The following is a 15,997-nucleotide window of genomic DNA, read 5'->3' on the forward strand; positions in this document are numbered from 1 at the left end:
ATGAGGAAAGAAAAGTTCCAGAATAGCTCTGTTGCCCACCTGCTCCTGCCTCCTGTGGGACCCTCTGGGAAGAAGGCAGGATGTAAGGGTGGCTTTTCGAGTTGCAGCCCTCCCGCTTCCTGAGGCCTCCTAGCCTTCTAGCCCCACTTCCCTGCCGCACCCTAAGTCCCCATCAGCCCTGGCCTAGCATCCAGCTCTGGGCAGCCACGGGGACACTAGGCCCAGCGTCAAAGCTGCAGGGGGGACAGGTGGTGAAGCCATGTCAGGTGAGCCAGATGTGGGGTGTGCAGTCTGCAGTGGGAGGAGCAAGGTACCGGGGAGGACCACACAAGACAGCTCTGCTCTCCCCGTGGCTGCTGCCAGAGCTAGGCAGGGTGGGTGCTGTCTTGTGTCTGCTACCCAGTACTATGTGTTCTCTGACAGGTTCCTGCAGCTCTCTGAGCCATGCCCCTACCTGGTTTGGGTGGTGCCTAGCAACAGTAGACAGGCTGAGCTCGGGTGGCTGGTGGGTATTGTCAGCAATGTTGGGGTGCCTGTGGGCTCCAGCAGGAGCTGGTGTCTGGGGGTGCACTCCCAAAGCACTTCCTTGCAGAGTTAGCTGACAGCTCCCTGTCAGGGGTTTCGCCCCACTCTCAGCGGAGCACCGTCTCGCTGGAGGACCTGGAGCTCCTCCTGGCCGAAGGCCTGACCAGCCCTGAGCCCTTGAGTCAGGAGAACTCAGAGTCCAGCCACCTGGCGTCCAATGCCTGTGTCCCCGAGCCAAGCACCTCCAAGCGCTGGGAGAAGCTGGAGCAGTGGTGAGCCCTGCGGCACAGGGCAAGAGGACCAGGGAGGACCACGAGGAGGCTGCCCTGGTGACCACCTTCTCCAACCCTGGCCAGGGTGGGTGACCTGCAGGCTGAGGTGGCATGCCTGCGTGGACATAAGGAGCGCTGTGAGCACGCCACCCTGAGCCTGCTGCGGGAGCTGCTGCAGATGCGGGCCCACGTGCAGCTGCAGGCCTCAGAGCTCCGGCAGCTGCGGCAGGAAATGCAGCAGGTGGCCCAGGCCCCCGAGAAGGAGGCATTGGAGGTGAGCTATGGCAGAGGTGTCAGTGCCCCACCCCAGTCAATCTCCCCCTTTCTCAGGGGTTAGTCCCGAGCCCAGTGCCACCCCCGTTGCTCATCCCTAAGCCATGGCTCCGGGCACGCCCACTGGGCCTGCGCTCCAGCCTGCCCAGCCCCACACCTTCCGCTTTGCAGTTCCCTGGACCCCAGAACCAGAATCAGATGCAGGCTCTGGACAAAAGGTACCCTACACTCCTGTGGGCATGGGCTTCAGCAGGTGGGAGAGGCTCAGGCAGTGGCTGGCACCAGGGCCCATGGGGATTCGCTCAGGATTCTGTTTCCCCAGTAAGCTGTCTTGTTAGGGTAAGCAGTACCGGTATGTGGTCCAACTCAGAAAGCTCGGGTCTCAATGCCCCTGGATAGCTTGAGATCCCGAGAAGGCAGGGGGGCTGATGATAGGGCCCCCATGGCCAAATCCCCAGTCCCAGAGGCTGCCCAGCTGCTCTGAGCCTGCAGAGGCGCTCCTTGTGTGCCAGGCTGGTGGAGGTCCGGGAAGCCTTGTCCCAGGTCAGGAGGAGGCAGGCCCTGCAGGACGTGCAGCGGAAGGGTGCCCAGCAAGAGGCCAACCTCAGGTGGGCGCCACCTCCCCAGGCTGGCTTGGACCCACCCTGTGCCCCCAGCACTACCAGCAGGGGATCCCCTGCCTCGGTGCTGAGCCACTGGATGCTGGGGACCACAGACCCACGGTGGACCTCGTAGGGGCTGGGGCCCTGCCCTCCCTCCCTGGATCCCTTGCTGGGACTCTGAGGTCTGTCTCCACTCCCATGTTGCCCTAGCTGAGAAAGACTGTCCCACGGTTCCACCAGCCTCTTTGGCTCCCCAGTCCAGTCCTCTAGCTAGCTCAGCTGGCGCCTGCACCCGCTGTCCCTAGGCTGACTAAGCTGACCGGCTTGCTGAGGCAGGAGGAGCAAGGCCGGGAGGCGGCCTGCAGTGCACTGCACAAGAGCCAAGAGGATGCCAGCCAGAGGGTGGACCACGAGGTGGCCAAGATGCAGGTACCACAGGGAGGCCAGGCCCGGCCCTGGCAGGGGCCCCTGGAGGGCCCCAGCATCCTCAGCCTGTGCCCTGGCCAGAGGTGGCTCTTCCCTCCCTGCTGATGGAACTTGGGGAGGACCTCTCATCCTGCACTGTCCCCCATGGTGACCTCTTACCCCAATGGCCCTGCCCATTGAGATCAGTTACAATGATAAAAACTCAACTCGGTTCCTAGGCCATGTGAGCCGCCTTTCAAATGCCAGCAGCCACAGGTGGCCAGTGGTGCAAGTCTGGGGTCCTCCTCACAAAAGCCCATTGGAGTGGACATCTCTGGCTGCCACAGCCTGGGTCAGGGAGGGGAGCAGTGGAGCCAGAGCCCCCTCCCAGCCGTTGGCAGCCTGAGCCTTCCTCTGTGAAGCAGGAGTCAGGAATTCCAGACCCCCATGCTGCCTCCCACTCAGGACCCCCAGGAGTGACCAGCTCCTTGGCTCTGCAGACAGATCCCTGGACTGCAGCCTGTGCCCCACACACCCAGGCTCCTCCAAGGCAGGGCTCATCCCACTGCTCCCATGTGGCCCCTTCCCACTGCCGCTGGGAAGCTGATATGCTGGTGCCAAGGTGAGGGCAGAGGGCTGAGGGCTCCTGACACTGGATGTAGGGGAGCTGCCCCTCCTGGGGCACCTGCCTTTTCCTCTGAGCCCCAGAGTGTCTGAGGACTTTAGGGCCAGGGTCAGCACACTGTGGCCCATGGTCTAATTTTATTTGTTTGTTCATTCATTTGTTTTTTGAATTGGCAATTCAACCCAGGTTCACTGAGCTATCTCCCTAGCCCTTTTTGCATTGAGACAGGGTCACTAAGTTGCTGAGAGTTTTGCTAAGTTGCTGAAGCTGGCCTCCAATTAGTGACCCTCTTGCCTCAGCCTCTTGATTTGCTGGGGTTTCAGGTGTACCCACTGTACCCACTGCCTAGTTTTTAAATAAAGTTTTATCAGCACAAAGCCAGTAAAGCACATTTAGTGCTGTCAATGGCTACTTTGAGGTCACAACCACAGTGTTGAAAGGTTTCAGCAAAAGTCCTGTGAGCCTGAAACATTTACTGTGGGGCTGTATGGGAAAGTCTGTGGACCTTGCTCTAGGGCACCCTCCTTGTGCCTCCCTCCCCTAGGGGCCTAGGCAGAGTGAGGGCTTCCCCGAGGCCCCCACCCAACCATGGGCAGGGCCTGAGTGCTGGGGCTACTGGTAGAAGAGCTTTGTGGCTGTGAAGAAGGTGCCTGGTGTCTGGACCCTGTGAGATGGAGGGGAGCACACTGGGCTGGGCTTCTCCCCCCTCCCGCCCCCGCTCTTTCACACCCTTGGTGTAGCAGGGGTGCTGTGGCCCTGCCTGCCCTCTGCAATGGGCTGTCCCCATGTGTGTGAGGAGTTGTCTCAAGTGCACCTACTGCCCTGCCCCAGCCCCAGCTCTGGCTAGTATATGGCCCTTCATCTTCCCTGAGCCTGGTCTCTTGGGGATAGTGGCCCCTGCCTGCCCTGCCTTTCATTCCGCTCAGGATACAGTAGATCCAGTTCTGCAAGTCCCAGGGACAGCAAGGGGGATGTGACCTGGGGCTGGGGGGGATGGGATGTCCAGCAGGGAGGCTGAGGGTGACACTGGGCCTCTCCCCAGGCCCAGGTAACCAAGTTAGGCGAGGAGGTGAGCCTCCGTTTCCTGAAGAGGGAGGCCAAGCTGTGCAGCTTCCTGCAGAAGAGCTTCCTGGCCCTGGAGCAGGTAGGATCCTGGGCCAGACCGGGCACCCTCGCCCATGTACCCAGGCCAGGCAGGGGCCTGGCAGACGGTGGTGTTCCTGCAGAGAATGAAGGCCTCTGAGAGCACACGGCTGCAGGCCGAGGGCAGCCTGCGGGAGGAGCTGGAGGGCCGCTGGCAGAGGCTGCAGGAGCTGACAGAGGAGCGTGTGCAGGCCCTGGGGGCTCAGCGCCAGGTGGGCCTGGTGGGTGGGCGTGGCCAGGGCAGTCTGGGAGAGCACCAGCTCAGGGCCACCTCCTCTGCGACAGGAGGAGGAGGGCCACCTGCTGGAGCAGTGTCGGGGCCTGGACGCGGCCGTGGTCCAGCTGACAAAGTTCGTACGGCAGAACCAGGTGTCAGTGAACCGCATCCTGCTGGCTGAGCAGAAGGCCCGGTGGGTGTCCTCTGGCCACGGGGAGCTGCATGCCCAGGCAGGCCACCCAGAAGTCATCCACCTCCCCTGGAAGGCACTAGCAGAGCACTAGGACTTATCCACTGGGACAGAATAGTGACCCTCTAGCTGGGTCCTGTCCCTTCCCTAAACCTAACTCTCTAGGAGGCACCCATGAGAACATCCTGTCCTCTGATCCATGGGCTCTCCTGGGAGATTCCAGAGCGAGCTAGCAGCTGTGTCCTCTTCCCTGGCCTGATGCTGAGGGGCAGACCAGCCTCAGCTGAGAAACAGTGTCAGTGTTGTCAACCCACAGGAATACCAAGGTGTGCCTGGAGGAGAGCCAGGCTGGGGAACTGGCCTCCTTTGTGCAAGAGAACCTGGAGGCCGTTCAGCTGGCTGGCGAGCTGACCCGGCAGGAGATGCAGGGTGCTCTGGACCTGGTGAGGGGGTGCCCAGGGAGAGGGGCAGCACACACCCTACACATGACCATGGTCACTCAGCTGAGGCCTCCCTGACCTCCTCCTGTCCCCTGCAGCTCCGAGAGAAGAGTCAGGTCCTAGAGGGGTCAGTGGCCCAGCTGGCCAGGCAATTGAAGGACCTGAGTGACCACTGTCTGGCTGTGAGCTGGAGGCTGGACCTTCAGGAACAGACATTGGGCCTGAAACTATCTGAGGTAAGCACCAAGGGGCAGTAAGGCACATTCTGGAAGGCCTGGGCCCTGAGGGCAGAGGTCTGACCAGTCCAGCTCCACTGCTGAGACCTGAGGCTGTCCCTAGGGGTGGGATGAACAAAGGTGGTAGCCACCCATGGCCCTGGCGTTCATTTCCCTTCTTCTCCTGCATCATCGCTGAGCTATAACCTGTAGGCCGGGCCATCCCCTCAGGTGTGCGATTCAGTGGGTTCCAGTTCCTTCAGAGCTGGGAGCCCTGTTGATTCCAGAACTTTTCATCACCACAAATGGAAACCCCAGACCACCCATCAAGTCTCCCCAACACCCCAGCCCCTGGCCCCTCAGATCCATCTCTGTGCTTGTGGCCTTGCCCACAGGACCTTTGATGTCAGTGAAGTCACACACATGTGGCTGCTGTTTCTGGCTGCTCACTGGGCCAGGCCCTCACAGTGTATCCTCCTGGCAGGGTGACATCCCCTGGTGTGAGCAGGCCACCTTTTGTTTGCACACATGCCTGCTGAGGGACGTGTGGGCTGTTGTTATTTTTGGCTTTTGGGAATAATACTGCCATGACCATGAGGGTCCACCCTTTGATCTTGGGGCTGGAACCCCCAGGTCATCCCTGTAGCCCCTCTGGGCACACACTGGTCAGAACAGCTCATGACAGGCCCTCTCCTTCAGGTGACAGGCCTGCTCTTCGTCCCTGTCCCTGTCGGCTCTTGGTGGTAGAAGATCTGTGCCCTTCTTCTCGGTGCATCTGGGCTGAGCCTGGCAGCCCACTTGACTGGGCTCTGGGCATGGCTGTCCCCCTAGGTGGCTGCAGCAGGCCTGGGCACAGACTGCTCAGAGTCAGAGGTGGATGTGGGCATGTGGCCTTCAGGAGCTTCTCCCCAGCCTCCTGGGCCTCTCCATGTCCTGGCTCATAGCCCTGTCCTTCTGCCTGCCTGAACTCTTATCTGGGACCCAGCCTTCTCTGTGTCTGAATCTCAGGTGAAGACTGAGTGGGAGGGTGTGGAGAGGAAGTCCCTGGAAGACCTGGCCCGGTGGCAGAAGACAGTCTCAACTCACCTGCGGGAGGTGCAGGAGAAGGTGGACGGCCTCCCGCGGCAGGTGGGCCTAGCCTGTCCAGGCTCTGCCAGCCTGGGGAGCTGGAGGGCTTCTCCCACCCCTCCCCTCTCCTGCCTTCCTTGCTGGGCCTGGACGGCCCGGGGCTCCCCAAGCTGGCTGTGCTCGGGGTCACCCCCCAGGTTGTCCGCGGCCTCCATTTCAGATAGAAGGCGTCTCAGACAAGTGTATCTTCCACAAGAGCGACACAGACCTGAAGATCTCAGCCGAGGGCAGGGTCAGGTGAGGGTGCCCCTGAGAAATGGGCAGAAGCTCTGCCAGGTGCCCATGGCAGCCCTGTCCCCTCCCTGGCCTGGCCAGCCCTACTCTGGGATCACCTCTCCTCTGGTGCAGCTTCCCCCCTGCCACCCACTGAGAATCCCCACTTTCTGCACTAGAAGTGGGCAAGGCCAAGTCCTCTTGGGCTCCCTTTGACCTATGGCAGCTAGGGGAGGCACCTATCTGTCTCACCTGGACTCCATAGCTGCCCTCGGTGCCCACAGAGAGTTCGAAGTTGGTGCCATGAGGCAGGAGCTGGCCACCCTGTTGTCCTCTATGCAGCTGCTCAAGGAGGAGAGCCCCGGGAGGAAGATCGCTGAGATCCAGGGACAGCTGGCCACGGTACCTTGGGCCCAGGGAGTCCACCATGCCTAGACACTTGCCAGAGCTCCCAGTGCTCAGGGATTCCAGGTTGGGCCCTGGGGCTGGCTGGACACCAGAAGGCCACCTGTGTCTTGCCCGTGACAGGGGCTATGTTTAGTTTCAGAAGCAAATGATAAAACTGGAGAGCAGCATGCAGGCCCACAGGACCATCCAGAACCTTAAGTTCAACACAGAGACCAAGCTGGTGAGAGGGGCTGGGGGCTCCCAGGGCTGGGGCAAGCCTGGCCCTGCTCCCTCTAGCCTGCAGTCTGCCCAGCAGCCCAGCTGGCACCCAGCAGCCTTTTCCTGAAGATGAGGGCCTCTGGCCTGGGCTGCCCCCGTCCCTGTCGTCTACTCCCATGTTCTGTGATCCTCCGTTGTTCTGCTCCCCACCCCCACCCCGTGGCTCCTGGGTAACACCAGGGGCCCCTGTGTCCTGCAGCGCACAGAGGAGATTGCAACCCTGCGGGAGAGTGTGCTGCGCCTCTGGAGTGAGGAGGGCCCTTGGCCATTGACACTGGGCAGCAGGCGGGTTCTCATGTCCCTGGTGAGGCAGCGGTTCTTCATCAAGGATGTGGCTCCTGGAGAGCTGGTCTCCGTGAACTGCTGGGGCGTGTATCAGACTGTGAGGTGGGCAGCAGGGAGCTTGGCGGCAGCCCCTCAGGTTCCAGGTCTGGGGTAGGACAGGGAGGTCCCCACAGGGAGGGAAGGTGGTAAGAGGTGCAGGCCATGATCCGGGTCCCTGGGCAGGTGGCTGCAGTGGAAGACCGTCCTCATGAACCTGGTGGTCCGGCAGAGGCAAGGCGTAGTCTTGAAGACATCCCACCAGTAGCCTGCACCCCAGCGCACGTCCTTGTCCCTTTCCCAGAAATAAATGTGCTAGCTCTTGTACCACATGGGGCCATTACTCCCTGATACCTGCCAGTGAAATCCTCCCCAAGTGCCTGTGTGACTGACACACAGGTTGGGCAGTGGGAAGGACCAAGACCAGGAGACCAAATTCCCCAATCCCTAGGGTCCTTCCTGTCCTGCCCAATCTCTTTCCCCCGCAACCCAGGAGCCCCACATCCCCAGGAGAAAGGGTCTTGGCCTGTCCAGAGGCACCCAGACCTACTGCTGCCAGGACCTACGCGAACCCCCCAGCAGGAATGACGACACTGGGGTTGCAGGCTTGTGGCTGACCACCTCAGGCTGGGCCCAGCCCTGCAAGCTGACCTGTCATCCAGAGTGCTGCCCGAGGAAGCCACTTCTCAGCACTCATCCAGGGAGTAAACACCCATGTTTACTCAAGTCAGGCGCCTCTTTCTGCCTCTTAAGAAAACCCAGGCTCATCTGTGTCCCTGGCCCTGCTGCCTGCCTATGCTACACCAGGGACTGCACCAGGGACAATCAGCACTGGCCCTGTGGGGTGCAGGTGGGCTGGCTCTTGCCACTGACCTGAGTCACAGGGGATGGCCTGGCAGCGATGGGGCCTCCCCTAGAGGGGTACATGTGTAGGTAAACACCCCTAGCCCATGATCTCAGGGAGCCAAAGCTCCTGCCCAGGTTCTCCCTCCTGTAGGCAGAGCCCTGGGGGCCCCTGTACAGAGTGGGGTGCTTCTGGAGGCTGAGGCCAGGGGCTGGCTCAGCCTGGACACCCTCACTAGTCCTGCACCCTTGCCAGTCCTGGTGACCCCTGGCAGTAACAGCCATAGGCTGCAGGACAAGACCAGATCCTCCTTTGGGGCCTGGAAAGGCCTTGCCTGAGGTGGGCAGCCAGGTCACGGCTATCTGGAAGGAAGGAATTCAGGGAGCATGAGGGAGAGTCTGGGCACCCTGGGAAGGGTGGCCTTTGCTGCCTCCAGCACAGCCTTGACCTTGCCCAGTCTCTAGGCTTCGGTCAGTTGTGTCCCCTCCAATGCCTGAGCACCCCCACCCTGCAGCTCAGGGCTGGCCTCAGATGACCAGCTGGCCAGCAGGTCACTGAAGTCTGGTGTGCCAGGGTGGAGAAGGCCCAGGGGACTGGGCGCCGGCTCCTTCCAGAAGGATGGGGGCAGCTTCCTCTGGGTCATGGGGGTGATGTGGCTGTATTTCCGTTCCAGCCTCAGTCTGTGGCCAGCTGATGCCCTGGGCCCGAGAAACTGCCGCAGCCCATAGTCAAAGAGCTCAGCCAGGGGTCCCAGTGGCAGTGTCCCATCCTTGCTGAAGCCTGACCTGTGTGCCTGCCCCTCAGATCCCCTGGACAAGTGGACCTCAGGCTCAGTGGCCTCCTCGTCCTCTGGGGCCCCGCCCTGAGCCAGGCGCACCAGGTCAGCATAGTACAGCTCTCGGGCTGAGTGGCTGGCCAAGTGGCTATCCTCATAGACATCACAGGCATCTGGGTCCTGCCCCTTGTCCTTAGGACCAAAGTACCGCTGGATGTCACCACTGATGAGCTCTGAGAAGCGCAGCAGCCTCAGCGGAGTCTCTGGGCTGTTGGGACCTTGGGGAGCCACCCCTGAGTTCTGAGGGGACCCCTTGCCCTCTAGCTCCTCGCCCTCCCTGTCGTCATTGTCCTCATCCTCCTCTTCTTCCTCCTCCTCCTCTGAAGTTTCAAGGGGCTCTGGGTCTGAGCTCAGGAAGGGCTGGTGGGACTGCAGGGGCAGCTGGAAGCCACAGAGAGGCCGGATCACGCCAGCAGCCATGTCCTGAAGTCACTGGAACTCCTGGGGCCTCTGTGACTGCAGGCAGTGACTGGAGAGGGAGGTAGCGGGCAGGTGAGCAGTCAGAGCTCAGAGCCACATGTGCAACCCAGAGAGGGCTCCCCGGCTCTTCCCTCCCACAGCTCCCAGCTTCCCTGGCCCAGCTCAGCAGGGGTGAGGTTGGCAGAGACTGCAGAGGGTGGGCCCAGGAGTGCGGTGGGCCATTAGCAGGAGCAGTTAGATCCCATCTTATAGGTAGGGAAGTTTTGGGTGCAGGGAGGATGTGGGGGTGAGATTAAGCCACTACAATCACTAAAATCATGGCCACTCCTGGACCAGGGAAAGCAGAGGGAGAGAAGTCCCAGGGGGTCAGCCTTGCCCAGGGCTTCCAGAGTCCCTCCCTGGGTTGCTATGGCCTCTCAAACCCTTCCTAGGGTCCTTGCAGTTGCCATGGGGGGGTGGGGGTGGGCATGGGCATGAGGGTCCAGCCCAGCCCATTGCATCCAGTGGCAGCCTCAGACCCAGGTTCTGGTTGACTTCTGATGAGGTAAGGATACCTGGGTGGACCTGACCTAGGCACCTCCTGCTGGGAGGATGATGTGGAAGAATCTGGGAAAAGTGGGGTCCAGGAACCTTGTCTGCGTCTGCACGGGAAAGCCAAGTGGGTGCACCCCAGTGAGAGGGAGGAAGAAAGCAGAGCTGAAGGCCCGGAAGCCCAGGACCCAGCTCATCAGGAAACAACACCTGTCTCTGTGGGGGCCTGGGTGTGGGTAGCCAAGGCCCTTGGACATGCACTCCTCAGGGTCAGGATGACCTAGGCACTTGTCCCTCCCCTGGGGAAGCAGAGGTAGCTGTACACAGTCTCCTCCACCTGGAAGCCACTGTGTGACCTTACTTGCTCAAGGTGCAGGGCCCTCTGCTGTCAGGATGTCCAGGCCTCTGGGGATGACTGCTCACGGAGAGCAAGACAAGACACCTTCCCACAGGGACAGCAGTCCCACAGAGGACCTGGGAGGAAGCCCCACGGAGCCATGCCCCCCCCATGGCCCTCCCCACTCACCACCAGGCCCTGGGTCCTACCTGGCCTCTGCTGCACCTCTTGCTCGGCAGGCCCACCTCCACCTGGATGCAAGCATTTATAGCTGGGCTCTGCAGCCGCCTGAGGCTGGCAAATATTTGGCGACAGCATTGTCATCGCAGACTGGACAAATAGAGCCCGTTTGCTTTAGCGCCCGGCAACCAGGGCCCCGCGGGGGGAGCGTCCGAAGACGAGCCTCACCTGCACGCATCCTGCCAGGGGACCGTGGAGTGTTTGCTGCAAGCCCAGCTGGCCCACACCCTGGACCCGAGGACCCTTATCTCTGCTGCTCATTGGGCCTGGTCCAAGCCTTGTCAAATAGGCGGAAAATTAAATTTCATGCTATTTTGAGTTCTCGAGTAGGCCTCTCTAGAGGACATCCTGCCTCTGCGGTGTGCTGCACAGATAGTGCTTCACTGGCAGCAGGGCTCTGGGCCAGCAGGAGGCACAGAGACCACAAGGCCACTGGGATGGGCTAATGCAGGTGGCTCCTGGCCTAGCCCCCTCCAGCCATGCAGTGGGGGGAGGGGGTTCTGGGCAATTGTGCCCAGTCTCCACCAGCCCAGATGGGGCCATGATGAAGACCCTGCCCAGCAAGGCTGCCCCTCCCACCTGCACAGAGTTGCAATCACCCAGTGAACCTACTGCTGGCCTGGGCTTCCCCAGGGGCCAGGCTGAGATGGCTCCCCACCCCCCATTCCAGGCCTCCTCCTGGCTGAAGCCACCCCGAAGTGGAGTTGAGAGACCCTGACTCCAGCCAACTTGCCCGAATCCCACTACTGCTGATAGGGCTGGTCCTGCCCAGCTTGGCTTGGGCCATCAAAGGCCTTACAATGCTTGCTGTTCTTGTTTCCAGCTCCTGATCTCCAAGAGGCACATGGACACCACCTCCTCTTTCCCAGTTGCTCCCCCTCCAGGTGGGGGGGCAGCACCTCCCACCCTCTGCCATCTCAGCACAATGGACCTGGCCTTCCCTGCAGCTGGATCCCTGCTGGTTACTGAAGTCCTTTCCTCAGCTGGAGGGCAGAAAGCTTCAGGAGCCCTGCAACTACATGGGGCTTGGGAGCTGCTCACATCTCACAGTGAGGCTGTTTGTCTGAGCTGTAGTGGAATGGCAAGGGGCAGGTCACCTGCATGTCCAGAGAGAGACTTCAGGCTGTAGGAGGGTAATGGCATCATCACAGCAACCAGCCACCATTTATCACTACCTCGTCCCTGGAAGGAAACCCAGGGGGTGACCCAGGTGAGACCATGTCCAGGTAATGCCAATGTCCTGGGATGAGGGGCATCTGACCAGGTTCAGTCCTGAGCATCCAGACTGCTTGGGGATCTCTGTCCCCATAGACTGACCTCAGGAGGTTTTTCTTTTTTGTACATGAGATTGAACTTAGGGTACTTATCCACTGAGCCACATCCCAAGCCCTTTTTGAGACAGGGTCTCACTAAGATTTTTAGGGCCTCACTTAGTTGCTGAGGTTGGCCTCAAACTCATGATCCTTCTGCCTCAGCCTCCCAACTTGCTGGGATTACTGGCATGTGCCACCACACCCAGCCTGACCTCAGTTTTGACCAAGTTTGAGACTTCAGGATCCAAAGACACTGGCCCCATCCTGGCTGTGGGGTGGTCCTGCCTCAGCAGGCTCCTCTCTGACCCAGTGCAACTCAGCTGTCAGACCAATTCATCAGAAGGCCCAGGGTCCGAGTTACAGGCTGCTGGGGCACATAGGTCCTGCTTTGTGACCATATTCGGCCCCTTGCCCTCTTGATGGCTCAGGGGGCTCCTGCTCTGATCTTCCCAGAACCCCAGAGCTGGACCAGGGCAGAGAATGGGGCACATCTGCTTCTGCTCAGAACCATAGCGCCCCCTGCTGCTTGCTCTTGGAAGGATGGGCCCAGGGAAGGGGCTGGGAATAGGCTGAAGTCTATGTGCTGCCCACTTCCACCTTGGGGGTAAGCAGCAAAGCAGGCAGTCAAGGGACCTTGGGAACCTGCCAGAGGACCCAGGAGGCATGTGGCTGTGGGCTCTGTGTTCCCCCAGACCGACTGGGAGATGGTAGAGGCTGTGCAGGTGCTGTGAGCACAGGCAGTCACCAGTTCCCTCAGAGCAGCCCTGGCCTGTGTGGCCCCAGGGCAGAGCACTGCTGTGAGGGAAGACACTCCACCCTGCCCTTGAAAATGTCCCACCTGTGTGTCCAGAGGAGGGGCTTTGGGGGTAAGCTGCAGGAAGGCAGAGTATTCCAACTGAGGACAGAGCCTGAGCAGACCCAGGTGCTGCTGCAGAGCTGGGAATCTCGGGGGTTCATTGGGTCCTTGTGAAGTGGAGGCAGCAGGTCCAAGGCAGACAGAATGGACAATGCTGTGCTAATGGCTTTGAAGATGGCGAGGGTGACAAGGCAAGGGGTGCAGGGGCCTAAGAAGCTGGAAAATGCAAGAAAGCAGGTCCCCGCAGGCTGCAGAGTGTGACCTGCTGACTGGATTCCAGGCCAGTGAGGCCCACTTGGAGCTCCATGTGTGTGTGTGTGTGTGTGTGTGTGTGTGTGTGTGTTTAAACCTCGCAGCTGTTGCTGGTTCCAGCATAGGCAGCCTCAACTGGAAGCGGGCAGCGCGTGTGCAGGGCCTCATGGCAGCTGTGGAGCTCAGATCCCCCCAGCCACAGGGAGAGCCCAGCCTAGGTGAACTCAAGTCCCAGGTGAGGCCATGAACACTGGACCTCAGCTCATCCCTCTACAATGGAAGAGAAGATCTGTGTGAAGTGATCTGTCCAGCTGCTGTAGGAGGAACGCATGAGGGGTCCTGACACCCAGGGCCTGGCTTTTACCCCCACACACCTGCTTCTTTCCCATCCTTTGATTGAGGCATCTGGACAGCAGGGCTGGGGCTGCGACAGGGGTTTGGATCCTACAACGAGCAAATGCAGAGATGCCCATCATGTTGCTGAGAGAGGGCTGTCCACTAACATTCAGACCTTTGTCCTGGCCTAGAATGATCCTGATGTTTTTCTCTGCCTGAAAAGAAATCAAGGAGGAAACCCAAGCCTGGGATGCAAACTTCTAGAGTAGAGAAGATGCTGGAGCAGCTAGGGTAGGAGTTTGGGAACAGGAGCTTGGCAAGGCCTTGGGGAAAACACTTGAGACTAGAGAGGGAGGTACCAGGGTCCCACAGTGTGGGCTGAGGCATGATGATGGAGGGGACAGGCAACTTAAGGAGCAGGTCTGCAATCCAGCGGGAGTTCAACAAGTCATCCCCTTCCTCACCCCACCTGAGCTTTAGGCCAAGTTCAAGATAGACCAGGTGTCTCTGGCTTTTGTTTCTGGTAAAGCTAGGTTAGTGAGTGACAGCCTAACAGGGAATCTTGGGTTAGTAGAGAGACTCACTTGCCAGGAGTCATTGCCTGTACATGTCTAGCTGGTGTTGGGTGGGTAGCCAGGCCCAGACCGAGCAGCTTTGTGTCCCCCAGCCCCCTGCCACCCATCTGGGCCCCTAGAGGAAGCTGGTGCCTCAACATATGTCCCAGCATCTGCCTGGCTCTCACTGTGGGCAGTGCTGGCCCTGCACAGCTCTCAGCCCAATGCCTTCACCAGCCCCCACCCCCACCTGTTGTCAGGTCTCAGGCCCTGGAAGAACAACTCTGCCCCACCAGAGGCAAGCTCTGCCTATCCCCAGGCACCCCATATTGATCTTCCCAGGAAAATCAATAGCTCCAATATGTCAACTCTCAAGTGGCGCTACAATAAATTACCCCGCCATTAAGCACACAAGGGCCGTAGCCTCCGCCCTCCCCCCATTAGTGGGACATTAGGCCTCCCTTGAAATTTCTCTGTGTGCTTTGAGATAATGCAGGCTGAGGTGTTGGTTTATATCCCCAGGGAGGGGAGGGTGACTTGGAGCTGTGGCCTTTTCCTCTCGGGGGTTCCCAGCCAGGCCACTGGGAACCAGCATGCTTGGGAGGTGAGGCACCTCAGCAACAGGATGCGAAGAAGGACTGCAGGGCTCAGTGAGGCAAGCAACTGCCGGAGGGTCCTGGGAAGCAGGGCTTTGCCCTGGGTTGGATGCTGGGTTGATGCTATGGTGGGGCCACTGTAAGTAAGCACTACAAACTGGACAACTTCAAACAATAGAGGAGCCGGCACAGTGACACACACATATAATCCCTGCCACTTGGGAGGCTGAGGCAGGAGGGCTCCAAGTTCGAGGCCAGCCAGAGCAATGTAGTGTAACTCTGCCTCAAAATTTTTAAAAAAGGGGCTGGTAACGTGGTTCAGTGGTACAGCACTTACCTAGCATGTGTGAGGTGCTGGGTTCCACCCCCAAACCACAAAACAAACAAAAACAACAGGGCTTCTTTACCTCACAGCCTTGGAGACCAGAAGTCCCAAACCAGGGATACTCCCAGTGACAACTGGGGAGATTGTGCCAGGTCTCACGCCTGTCAGTGCAGTCTCAGCCAGCAGACACACCATTTCAACCTCTGCCTCTGTGGTTATTTGACCTTCTTCCTTCTGTACATCTGTCTTCTCTTCTTGTAAGGACATGTGTCACTGGATTAGCCCACTCTGATGTAGCATGACCTCAGTTTAACAACATCTGCAAAGACCCTGTTTCCAAAAACTGCCATACTCTTGTTTTCTGAGGGGGAACTACAGACCCAATACAGTATCTTCCATTATCAGCAGTAGCCTGAGTGTGTGTCACCCAACTACAGCTAGGAAGCTCAAGGGGGCTCAGAGGATCAAGTTACCCTCTAAGGTCTCATTTCTGTTTCTGATCCATGACAGTCATCAAGACTGGGATGGGCGCCCTGTCCTGTTCTGTCCAGGGTGAAGCCCCAGCCCCTGCACTACCTTCTCACCCAAACCCTGCATGGCTGGCCTGAGCAGTTTGTGCTTAGCCACCATGAAGCATCTCAACCTGAAACAGCACCAGTCTGAGCTGGTGGCCCCTCTGCAGCTCCATTCAAGCCTGCAGACCCTTGACCTCTTCCTCCAGGAAGCTCTCTAGACCACCCACTATCCTCACTTCAATCGCCCTCCTCCCATGCACACTGGGTGCTCCCAGGTCCCTGCAGGGGAAGTTGGTGTGCCTGTGATTCTGGTGGGGCTCTGAGCTGGAACAGGTGCCTCTGTTGACACAGCAGCTCTGAATGCATCCTGGGCTGGGCCTGCTGTTAGGAGGGGGGCGGGGACGCCCAGGTGTCCTTGGCTGGAACAACTCTAGGCTCTCCCGACCTAATGCTGTGACAGCATCTCCGGCCAGGAATATCTGAGCCAAGTGCTTCCCTCGCCGGGAAGCAGGCACAGAAAGATATCACACGTTCCAGGTCACGAGGTAGCTTTTGGATCTGATTTTTGTGCCATCCCCAGAGCAGATTATGGCTCCCGGGAGAAATCTTAAATGTGTATTTCTAAGTGAAAGAAACCAAGATGAAAAGGCTGAAGCGTGAGTGGCGGCACCCCAGAGCAGACGATAGCTTCCGCCCGACGCCGAGCGCCAAGAGGGGGCATGCGGAGAGCGAACGACCTACGACAGCGGGAAGGAGGTCAGTGCGTGCTCGGCTGGTCCCAGTACCGCTGCCCAGGCCGGACGGATAA

At 59.6% G+C, this 15,997-nt stretch overlaps 2 protein-coding genes across 2 annotated transcripts; one reads left to right on the top strand and one right to left on the bottom strand.

Moving 5' to 3' along the window:
- The first annotated feature begins 259 nt into the window (after positions 1–259).
- Ccdc154 (coiled-coil domain containing 154) lies at positions 260–7,565 on the top strand. The gene is made up of 17 exons (XM_027940670.2): positions 260–266; positions 494–797; positions 882–1,071; positions 1,242–1,288; positions 1,583–1,678; positions 1,978–2,101; positions 3,745–3,846; positions 3,929–4,057; positions 4,131–4,255; positions 4,569–4,695; positions 4,791–4,928; positions 5,916–6,035; positions 6,196–6,272; positions 6,533–6,650; positions 6,790–6,876; positions 7,114–7,301; positions 7,422–7,565. Exons 1-17 carry the CDS (start codon positions 260–262, stop codon positions 7,501–7,503), a joined length of 2,061 nt encoding a protein of 686 aa, XP_027796471.2. The 3' UTR covers positions 7,504–7,565.
- A 725-nt stretch (positions 7,566–8,290) lies between these two features.
- Positions 8,291–9,334, bottom strand: Percc1 (proline and glutamate rich with coiled coil 1). Its single transcript, XM_027940864.3, has one exon. The coding sequence runs from the start codon at positions 9,332–9,334 to the stop codon at positions 8,540–8,542; it is 795 nt and encodes a 264-aa protein (XP_027796665.1). The 3' UTR covers positions 8,291–8,539.
- Positions 9,335–15,997: the final 6,663 nt, after the last annotated feature.

This window comes from Marmota flaviventris, chromosome 19, assembly GCF_047511675.1.
Source record: "Marmota flaviventris isolate mMarFla1 chromosome 19, mMarFla1.hap1, whole genome shotgun sequence".
NCBI lineage: Eukaryota > Metazoa > Chordata > Mammalia > Rodentia > Sciuridae > Marmota > Marmota flaviventris.

Excerpts from the sequence above, each read along its gene's own strand:
- Percc1 (XM_027940864.3), bottom strand. The coding sequence starts at position 9,334 with ATGGCTGCTGGCGTGATCCGGCCTCTCTGTGGCTTCCAGCTGCCCCTG.
- Ccdc154 (XM_027940670.2), top strand. Across the intron at positions 1,679-1,977 it reads CAGCAAGAGGCCAACCTCAG|GCTGACTAAGCTGACCGGCT; the intron begins GTGGGCGCCACC and ends CGCTGTCCCTAG. Across the intron at positions 4,058-4,130 it reads CCCTGGGGGCTCAGCGCCAG|GAGGAGGAGGGCCACCTGCT; the intron begins GTGGGCCTGGTG and ends CCTCTGCGACAG.